Source organism: Macadamia integrifolia, chromosome 2 (genome assembly GCF_013358625.1).
Source record: "Macadamia integrifolia cultivar HAES 741 chromosome 2, SCU_Mint_v3, whole genome shotgun sequence".
Lineage (NCBI taxonomy): Eukaryota > Viridiplantae > Streptophyta > Magnoliopsida > Proteales > Proteaceae > Macadamia > Macadamia integrifolia.
In genome coordinates this window covers 10968599-10979998 of record NC_056558.1, presented here as the reverse complement: position 1 = coordinate 10979998, position 11400 = coordinate 10968599, and the positions used below count along the sequence as shown (strand labels likewise).

Sequence of the window (11400 nt, the reverse complement as noted above, 5' to 3'; positions counted from 1 at the left end):
AATATTGATTGTGTATTGTAGCCTGGGTATTATTCTTTTGATTCATAAGCATTGCTTTTTGTGTCTGGTAGCTTTCTGATCTATTCTTTGTGAGATGGTACTACTGGATATAGTATTATGGCTTATTCTGCAGCTTTCTTTTTTTTTTTTTTGGGGATGAATATGCAGCTCCTTGGTTCTGGTAATCTGGTTTGATGTTCTTGGCTACTGGTTATCAATATTGATTGTGTAATTATATATCTATATTATATGTTATGATAATGGTTGATCTAGATGAACTTAGTTTATTCACTTTATTGATTTGTTTTTTTATGCATATCTTGCATTGGTATAAAGTATGAACATTTAATCTTTATTTAGCATATCAGTAGTATTTAATATGTCATTTAAGCCAAATAAAATGATTATATAGAAAATAAAATACTAGAACACTTTATTCAATAAGGCAACGCCTTATGCCCGCCAAAGCGCTCTAAAAGACACTTAAACGCCTCGGTCGCCTCACCACCTTAGTAACCTTGCTTGTCGCTCTACATTGCTGCTCTTATGGTTGGTCTCGTTGAGTCCCACTGCAAGTTGTAGCTTGCTAACCCTAAGAAAGTTACAGCATATATAGTTATGTCTCTCTTCTCTTCTTCTTTCTCATTTTTCTCTTTGCTTTCTCTTTTAGCATTTAGACCTGCTACAACAGTTCCCTTCCTATATCAACTCGGGACCACTTGTCTTCAAAGTTTTAAAAAGAATTCAAATAGACCACACCACCAAGAAGGAACAAGGTTTAAGATCTCGGCAATATATTAGCGATATCTCTTTTTTTCAGAAAGGTGAGACAGCATGAAGAGGTATAAACTGTACAAATCTCGACCAAGATCTTGCCTCTCTACTTTTTTGAAGAAAAACACTAAAGAGCAAGGATTTTGGTGCTTTTGCTTGAGGATCTCCATTCCTACACTCATTGAAGCTTAAAGAGTGGAGAATATTACCTCCTCATATTACTTTTCTTCTCAAGAACCATTTTAGATGAAAAAAGAAAATCATCTCAAACCCATTTTCTTATGGAAACATCATCAATACTTGTTGGTTTACATTGGATTTTTTATATGTGATGCATATAACACTGATCTATGGATTCATGGAGGGAAATATATTTTCCTATTTTTACATTTTTTTCCCCATTTAAATAAATGATGCATATAACACTGACCTTATGTTGTTATCTGGATTATCTTATGTCATTTCAAATTTTCAACGTATGTGAAAGTGACTTATCAATCATCAATGTTAATTGTTAAACAATTAAGTAATTATCTATGATGTCTTTTAAATTCTTATGAATATGTTGTGCATGTGGATTGTGGAATAGAGCATACTAACCTAGAGTCCAAAGAATCAGAGACTACTTACGTAGGGTACAAAGTCAAAGTACCATTTTAGGTTGGATTTTTAAATTGATGTTCCATTGTATCTAGAAGGTCTAAAATAGGGTAAATACCAAGTTTCAGGGGTTACAAAGACCATACGGCCACTGAGACCAACCACCAGGTCGACTGGGGAAAAATACACGATCTTGGCGAGATCTATCTTTTTTGGATCAGCGAGATGGAGGGTGAGAGCGAGATCTTAAACCTTGACGAGGAAAGGGGGAGAAGTTCTTCGGAAGAAGCATCTTTAGAGCTACCCTTTTGGATTTAAGAAGGTGCCTACAAAGTTCAGAACAATTTCAGATGCAATTAGCAGGAATTGGTAAGAGAACATAGTGCACAACTGAAGTGTCTTTTTGAAGGATTCATTCTGATCCAATTCCCTGAAATTGGCAGGTCCTTCTTTTACTCTCCTAAGCTTAGTCTAGTGCAATATTATGAATCTTCTTCATCCCTTCCACCCCCACACCGCCAACCCAAAAAAAAAAGGGAGTTCTATGAACCTAAATTTTGAAAGACATTTCTAAGGTAACCTGAAGAACCAGAATATGGATCTCAGATGCAAGCAGACCCAATAATCAAATCTGTGATCACATCTGAGACAAAAGAAGCACTTGTGTTTTAAGGGAAAGAAATCAGATTGATGGAAAGGAAAGGAAGAGAGATGAGATCAATCTTATTAAGAGGAAAAAGAGTACAGAAGAAGATAGAGGTGAATTATATATAAATACCTTCTAAAATTTCTAATTTGATTCATAAAAGGACTCCTAATCACACTTGCAGACTCAATAAAGTAAATAAACTAAATCAAAACTCTATCTAGCAAACAAGTATTTTAATCCAACTCAAACATTTAACTATTAATCCTGTGTACTATCTTTACCTCCATTTTATGAGCATATAAATTAGGCCCATTATAAACCCAAAATGAAAAATGCAAGGTCCACAAGACCCAATCATGGGCCAAAATAAAGTCTTCTGAGGCCCAATTGACCAATTAGACAATCTTAACTGCATCAATTCCCCCGGTATTGAGAAAACACGCCCTCGGGTTTTGTAAAATAGGAGAATCAGCACCACTCGACTGGAATCCACAATCATCAATGTTATCAAGGCAATAAGGGGGCATCAATAGGGCATCGTCTAGGCAATCAAGGCACCAGTCCAAGCTGGGGGCAATGACCCAATAAATCTCACAATCAACCATCACAATGTCCTTACGATCATTGGCAAATGATACTAAAGATATTCCCTTCTTAAATAACCTCTGAGAAGCTAAAAGCCCACTCTGTTACTGTTCCTTCCACCATGTTGTCTATGTCAACAAATAGAAGAAGGTAAATGAATAAGCAATGGTAATTCGCAACCAGTTTCACTCAAGGTTATTTCACATGACAGATAGTTCAGATTTGCATTATAAAGAAAATCTAAATTAAATGACAAACTTAAAAAGAAAGAAGTAATAAAAACCCAGGGCAACTCAAAAGTATACCTCTAACTACTCAAGGACAAAGAACACTCACAATGGTGGCAAGCAAAGAAAAACATTACCTCAGGTTGCATCACAGGCCATCCCTCCAAATCCATGGGTCCACCATTTGGGTGTTGAACTGCAGATCTCAGTGGACTCTCATGCTCAATTCTTTCATGATCCACAAAACCTTGATTTTGTACCAAGCCAGATGTTCGTACAATTTCTGTAATGAGATGTCACAACCAAAATGGTAACTAAAAGCAATAGATCTAAAAGAAGTTGGAAGGTATAGTTGCAACAGTCACTGGTAAACACAACAATCTCAATGGATAAAATGGTCAATTTTATGCATTCGTTTCACACCCTAAAACAGAATCAGTTAAATAAATGAAACATCTTATTCGTCCAAAACGGCTTATGATGACTACAATTCATCAACAAGATCAACTGTATTTGGAACAGTTTCTATTTTTGGAACAAGGAAACCAACACCAAATTTTCACTTTGGAAGTAAAGTAAATCATAGATCTTTGGGGGATGAAACATCTTCAAAGCATCTCTGATGTAGATGCCAATCAAAAGTATGGTATACATTATAAAAGGAAGAATAAAGGCCAGCTTCGGTTCTCAGACCAGCTTTAATCTCCATTGAGCCAGCCTAATGCTGGTCCAGTTCTCCTCAGGTTTGTCCTCATTGGCCCCTCTAGAAGCCCACAGTTAACCCCCCCCCATTGATTGAAGAAGGAGACTTCTAGAAGCAGCCCCTACAGCTCTATCGATTTAGTTTTCCAGTTTTCGCCACTGTTCTGTCCTATTATGTTGACTGGTCAAAACCAATAGCTGGAAGTCTTAGTTAATCTTCTAAAAAAGTTTTGTTTCTAATGTTATCTCTTTTCTTGGTTTACAAGCTTTGTAATTAGGAAATTTTTAGATTTATTAGTCTTTAGTTTCCATTCAAATTCGCTTCCTACCTTAAAACTTTCCAAATTGCAACTCAGTTTTACAAGGCTATATAAACATCATTGTTCGATGACAATAAAAGATAAGTTTTGAGAATTCAATTTTTTGCTTGTTTGCTTATTTTTGGTCTGAGAAAAGCTAGACAACAGCTGAGATAGCTGTGGGAGAGAGACCCTGGCTGAGAAACCCACCCTCCCAACCTCCATCTATCCACCTGCAATTTCCTTTCCTTGAGTTTTCTTAGCTTGCTGTTAACCTATTGTTCTGTGAGTGTTTGAGAGTGTGATATTGCAACTGAGATAGAAGTGTTTGAAGAATCTTAAGAGCCCAACATCCATCGAGAACCAGAAGCAGACTTCCAAGGAGATTGACCAAGTTGTCAGGGTTTTGGAACCCCAATCGATCCCCCACAATTCTCAGATCTGTGGCCTATTGCAAGAGCCCTTTTAAGGGTTTGTTCAGACCCCCAAGGAGGCCACTCAATCCTAGTTTGAGAGCCTGCTGAGGCTCCCTATTGCTCCAGTCATTTTTCTCCCATCGGGTGGTGGTCTGTGCCCTAATGGTACCCTAGAAATTCTGCTGTGGTTTTCCCCTTCATCCTGAGGGCTATTGTTGCTGCTATTTAAGGACTTTATTAGGTCCTGCTGAGACCACCCACCCAACAGCACCTTGGGATGATTTCTGCCCTGGTTTGTGAGTAAGGACAGTCCTCTTTATTCTGCCCTAATTTCTCAGGTTTGTGTTATCGCTGAGTCTGATTTAACTTCTGACTGCTGGCACGGGAAAAAAGAGAAGAAAAAGGAAGTATTAAAAGCACAGCATGAACTTCTTTATATAGAGAAGCAATTGACTGCAAATAACAAGTAATAAATACCTAAATCGTCAGAATCTATCATCATCATTAGTTATGGTAAAAACAATCATATCTACATGTGCAAATATAAATATATACATACATACATATATAGAAAGATAATAAAGATGAAAAAGAAAAATGATGATAGATAATACCAAGGGTTTATGTTCAGATACATATAAACAAAAGATGCCATTTTTGTAAATCTTGTATATCTCCAGTTAGATGTACAGTTCTTTTGTGGCATTCCACATAATACAATCAGTTAATTCATCAAAAGAATAATGTCTTGGGCTAGATTTTTCATTTTTGTGTTAATAGAATAATAGGTTCAACCGGCTGTGGACCTTTTCTTAGAATTCATAAACCACAATTCTGTGATGTCTGTGGTACTATATGTGCGCTTAAGACCAAATCAGTATGACGAGAAATAAATATAAGAAAAAGGTAGTCTCTTCTTCAAGAACAAAAATTCATCTGCTACTCAACATGAAAATCCCTCCTTTTAACTGATTCAGGATTTGCAATCTATCCAAGTATAGAATCAATGCAGAATCTTTAATAGATCAGCCAAATCCCAACTTTAAGCAACATTTATATGATCTGTCAAGCCACAGCAAAAGAGATTTAATATGATTTCCTGAATTCAAGTTTTTTTTTCTTTTTGGGTAGCAGATTTCCTGAATTCAATTTGACCCAGTGGTTGGTGGAACTTGCTTTACAAATTTCCAATTTCACTCCAACAACTATTCCTGATTGAAATAAAAAAGTGGCAAATGTCATTGACCTTATCCTTGATGCAATCTCTTCTGAAGTCCATTACAAATGCCAGTCTGGGTCATGTGTTTGCATGCATCTATACTGTTTTGGAGTTCACCAAATTCAGTATATTTTGGGTATTTGAACTCAAAAGCATAGTTAGTAAATTTTTGTACATTTTAAATGTATCTGTACGTATTGTAAGAAAAAAAAATATATATTTCAGATTTTTCCAGAGAGACGAGAAAATTATGACTTTTATATGTATTATAAGCGTATAAAAGGTCAATACCCAGTGCTCGTACTGCCTATACAGGGTCCTGGGAGGGGTGACTTTAGAGTCAGTCTTAACCTTTGGCAGTTTGCGCAAAGTGGCAACCCTCAAGACTCGAATCAGGACATTTGCCCTGGCATCCCGGACCTTTTACCATTGCTCTAAGCAATGGCCCCAGTGCATAATACACGTCTTCAAATTATTTGCTGGAAAAAAAAAGGTGCCATCTGTCATTGACTCTGGCTCTAGCAACAGCATCCCCTTCCCCACCCCCTTTGGTGGCTATTGGGATCAGGCCCTCCAACTGCATCAACATCTCCGCCTGCGACCCTGGGCTCCCAGATCTTGCCACCAGCGGTTCAGGAAGATGAGAGGGTGCTATTCCTTCGCTAGAGCATCCCCGACATCAGAGCCACTCCTAGACCTTCCCAGCAACAACTCTCTCAACACCTCCTTCAGAGTTGGGAGTCCTTGCTTCCGAAAGTTCATAGACAACCATTTCACCATCTCTTCCTTCTCAGAAATTGGAAAGGCTTGGCCGCTTGAAAACAGAACACCATGGAGAGAGAGAGAGAGAGAGAGAGAGAGTGGATGTTGCAGATTCGAGGTTGAACTAATTTAACCAATCTGGCCATCAAACCAAGATGAACCAGGTCCCAACCTTGTTCTGATTCAGCAGAATATTTCAAATTAATTTTAATTTGGAAACATATTATGTAATCTTTTATTTATTTTATTTGGATAGATTAAATAGTAGGTAGCAATGTAGGATTTAGTTTCCTAATTGTTTTGAGTTTCCAAACTAGGATAGGTTTCTTTTTCAAATGGGTTTCTTCTTCTATTTTGTATGTACCCTATTATTGGGATTTTAGGATTGATATAATGAAGTTGGAAGTTGTTTGAAGAAGCCTATGTGGTTTGTGCTTCAGCAACCCCCCTCTCTCTCATCTCTTCTTCTTTCTCTCTTCCCTTCTCCTACGAGATCCTCTCTCCTACTTCCTAATGTTTAAAATCTTCACTTCTCTCAGTTCCTGCTTTTTCCCCCTTCTTTATTCTTAGTTCTTTCCCTTTCATCTAGTAAAATTCACTGCAGCCAAAGTCGCTTTTCTGTTTCGACAGTATATTGAACTCGGTTGATTCCATTGGGTTCTAAGAAGACAACTCAGGCAGACCCATATTATTGGGATTGAGTTGCATCTCGAGGCGATTCAAAACCTACAATCTCAGGCACTAATTACTTTATGGAATCCAAGCCAAGGTGATGCAGATCTGAAGACCTACATCCGTAGGAGGAAGAAGGCCAACAAGAGTAACTAGCATGTGGCCTTACCTTGTTGATGCTTATTAATTTCATACTTAGTTTTTATTTTATGTTTTATGTCTTAGTTTAGTTCCAATTGAACCATGGTCCATGTTGGTCCAATATCGGTTCAATTTAAGTGGTTAGAAGTTATTTTTACTTTTACTTTTTACTTTTCTAAATGGGGGGATCAATTCACTTTTGTAAGTGATGATGGGTGAAGACTTTTCCACCACCTTTGGTAGTTGGGGGATGAAAATTTTTTCACCTTTGGTAGTTGAGGGATGAAGACTTTTCCACCTTTGGTAGTTGGGGGATGACTTTTCCATTGTAACTTTAAGAGGTGAGGATTTTTCCACTTTTGGTAGTTGGTAGGTGAAGGCTCTTTCAACTTTAGTAGTTGGAAGGTGAATACTTTCCTACCCCAACTTTAATAAGTGAAGACTTTCTACTATTGTTAGTTGGAAGTTGGGTATGTAATGTTTTGTTGAGTTGGTCCTATAAATAGGGATCAATTGTAAGCATTCAAGGACAACTCAGAATTTAAAACAAAGTTTGCTTATGCAACTCTCTTCTTGTGTTTGATCAAGAATCTCTTGTGTTTGCTCAAGAAATCCCTTGTGTTTGATCAAGGTAGGTTGGTGTTTGATCCAGCCGATCCACCTTGCGGTGTGAAGCCCGGGTGTTATATTATTGTTTATTGTTCCATCTTTTTCATCTTTCAACAAGTTTTAGCAATATCCTATTCTCCATATCTAGAATTCCCTATTCTCTGAGAAAAGATCCTACCCTGGTACTGTTTTGAGCTTCCTCAATTTCAGTATTACATCAATTGGTATCAGAGCATGGCAGAGAATGAGTCACAGTGGCCGCCGCCTCCACCTGATCCAATGGCAAAAGTCATTGAAATGTTTCAACAACTCTCTGCTGATCAAAAAACTATTAGTGACAGGTTACTGCGACTTGAGAACCAAAGTGTTACTCCAATACAAGGCAGCAATGTACCATTCGAGAGGGAGGACAGGTATCAACTACAATCTGCTGTGCATCGTCAACATAGGAGAAGTGCTGAAAGGGCACAACAAAGAACCCCTACAGCACCACCTACCTTTGAGGAGCATGTAAGATCTTATTTCAATGGTGATCTTGAAGCACCCCGTCGACGTACTGATGATTCACAAAAAGTCAAGCTTGAATTAAAGGAGTTCAACGGAAAGCATGATCCACAGGTATTTTATGATTGGTTGGCTGCTTTAGATGACTATTTTGATTGGTATGAGTTGTCTGAGTCACGTAAGATGAGACTAGCACGTACTAAGCTAGTTGGCTCAGCCCGCGAATGGTGGAGAACTGAAGAAAGGGATCTAGAAGATCGTGGTAGAGCTCCCATTACTTTGGAAGAGATGAAAGAAGATCTTAGTGCCAAATACTTACCACGACACTTTAGATCACAACTGCAGGACAAGCTGAATACTCTTCGTCAAGGGAGTATGTCCGTTGCAGAGTATATGGAGCAGTTTGATTCACTCTATTCACGCACTGGCATCAGGGAGAATGAATTACAGGTACTTTCCCGCTTTCGTTTGGGTTTGAGATCTGATATAAATCGTGCTATTGGCGTAGTAGATGTATCCAATGTCAGGGAATGCTTCGAGAAGGCAGTACATGCAGAGGAGTTACTAGCTCCTACGGGTAGAAGGTTTGGATATCAAGCTAGAGAGATCACAAAAAATTTTTCAGCAAAAAATCCTACTTCTTATCCTCCACGTACCACACCTTCTCCACGTGCTGATCACAAGGGGAAAGCACCTATGCCTAGCACTGCCACAGTGCAATGCTTTCATTGTCAGGAGAGGGGACATTATGCCAAAAATTGTCCTACACGTCACAAAGTAGCAGTGATGGTTGACGCTGACGATACTCCTGATGAAGATAATTCCCATATCTTTCCAATCCCATTGGAAGAAGAAGACGAAAATGTTGATTATTATGATGGGGCTGAAGCAAATGAAGATGACTCCTATGGAATTCATGTGGTTTCTTGCATATTGGTGGCTGAAACCAAAGGCGAGGATTGGCGACGTACATGCATATTTTACAGCCGCATGCGTTCAGCTGATCGCACTGTACAGGTGATAGTTGACAGTGGCAGCTGCGTTAATGTTGTCTCTGAGTTGTTTGTGAAGAAAGCACATTTGAAGGTAGAGAAACACCCGCAGCCTTACAAAGTATCCCTACTGAATGGCAACACTTTGGAGGTCAATCAGCGATGTTTTGTTCCATTACAACTTTCTCGATATGAAGAAAAGGTATGGTGTGATGTTATTCCTATGAAGCTAACTGATGTTCTTTTAGGGAGACCATGGATGTATGATAATGATGTTCTCACTGGTGGAAAGAAGAATCAGTGCATATTTACCTTTAAAGGGCAGCGCACTATACTTGAGCCTATCAATGTACCAGAGGAGATGCGTAAGAGACAGACATTGAGGACTAACCAAAAAGCCACCACCGATACCAACAAGATGCTAGTCCTTCCACAGAAGAAGATCTTAGCTGTTCCACAAAAGCAGTTTGAGCGAACTAGCCATGATACAGGCATGATATTAGCCCTGGTTACTAGAGAGGTCACTCCACCACCAACAGTTCAGCTCACACGGCCTATTAGAGAGCTTCTAACAGACTTTTCTGATTTAGTACCTGACGAGCTACCTAATAAGCTCCCTCCCATGCGCGATATTCAGCATGCTATTGACTTGGTACCTGGTTCTGTGCTTCCCAACCTTCCAGCTTACCGTCTCAGTCCTACAGAACACACTGAGCTCAAAAGGCAAGTTGATGAACTACTAAAGAAGGGGTTTATCATTGAGAGCCTTAGTCCTTGTGCTGTACCAGCATTACTTACTCCAAAAAAGGATGGCTCATGGCGTATGTGTGTCGACAGCAGAGCAATCAACAAAATAACGGTTAAGTATAGATTTCCCATACCACGACTTGATGATATGCTAGACATGTTGTCCGGTGCAAAGGCCTTTTCAAAATTGGACCTTCGAAGCGGCTACCATCAAATTCGTATTCGGCCAGGAGACGAATGGAAGACCGCCTTCAAAACCAAGGATGGACTGTTCGAGTGGAAGGTCATGCCCTTTGGTCTGACGAATGCACCTAGTACATTCATGCGAGTTATGACACAGGTACTTCGTCCATTTATTGGTCGATTTTTGGTTGTATACTTTGATGATATCTTAGTTTACAGCAAGCATCCAGATGATCACATCGACCATTTGAAGCAAGTCTTGAGGGTGCTCCGTATGGAGAAGCTATACATTAATCTCAAGAAGTGTTCCTTTATGCTGCCCAAGGTTGTATTCCTTGGTTTTATTGTCTCCTCCAAGGGGGTTGAAGCTGATCCTGAGAAGATCAAGAGCATCACCAACTGGCCTACCCCGAAGACAATCACTGAAGTCCGTAGCTTCCACGGTCTAGCCTCATTTTACAGGAGATTCATTCGAAATTTTAGTGCAGTCATGGCACCTATTACCGAATGTATGAAGCAGAGTAAAGGCAAGTTTGAGTGGACAACAGCGGCGACAAAAGCCCTCCATCTTATCAAGAAGAAGATGACGGAGGCCCCGGTATTACGCCTGCCAGATTTTAATCGTGTATTTGAGGTGGCAACTGATGCTTCGCATATTGGGTTGGGAGGTGTGCTGATACAAGAAGGGCACCCTATTGCTTTCTATAGCGAGAAACTCAACGATGCCAAGCGACGCTACTCGACTTACGATTTGGAGCTCTATGCTGTCATCCAAGTGTTACGCCATTGGAGACACTATCTTATTGGTAAGGAATTTATTCTTTACACCGATCATGAAGCACTCAAACATCTCCATTCTCAGAAGTCAATCAGTCAGAAGCATGCAAAGTGGGTTGCTTACCTACAAGAGTTCGTCTTTGCGATGAAATACAAGGCTGGTAAAGAGAACACGGTGACTGATGCTTTAAGCCGAAAAGTTCTCACTATCAATACTTTTTCAGCACATGCCATTAGTATTGATCAGATACGAGATGAGTACGCGTCTGATAAGGATTTCAGAGTTCTATATGCAGAGTTACAGCAAGGTGAGCAACACCCTAAATATTCTGTCCACAATGGTTATTTGTTCTTCGGAACGCGATTATGCATTCCAGACTCCTCCCTACGACATCACATCATAAGGGAGTTACACGGAGGAGGTTTGGGAGGCCACTTCGGCAAGGACAAGACCATCATACAGGTGACTGATCGGTACTACTGGCCACACATTGCAAAAGACGTAGATCATGTCATCAAAAGGTGTCGAGTCTGTCAACTTG

The 11400-nt window shown here is 39.5% G+C and overlaps 2 protein-coding genes across 2 annotated transcripts in view; one reads left to right on the top strand and one right to left on the bottom strand.

Moving 5' to 3' along the window:
• The window catches only part of LOC122063494 (KH domain-containing protein At1g09660/At1g09670-like), a gene marked incomplete at its 5' end in the record, with an annotated part of 8647 nt that extends 5522 nt beyond the window's left edge, over positions 1–3125 (bottom strand). Inside the window, one exon of the mRNA XM_042627196.1 lies at positions 2973–3125. Coding sequence (XP_042483130.1) covers positions 2973–3125 — 153 coding nt within the window. The remainder of the gene's footprint in view (positions 1–2972) is intronic.
• Positions 3126–7770: 4645 nt separating this feature from the next.
• The window catches only part of LOC122063484, a 3681-nt gene continuing 51 nt past the window's right edge, over positions 7771–11400 (top strand). The window contains exon 1 of the mRNA XM_042627186.1: positions 7771–11332. Coding sequence (XP_042483120.1) covers positions 7890–11332 — 3443 coding nt within the window. The 5' untranslated portion in view covers positions 7771–7889. The remainder of the gene's footprint in view (positions 11333–11400) is intronic.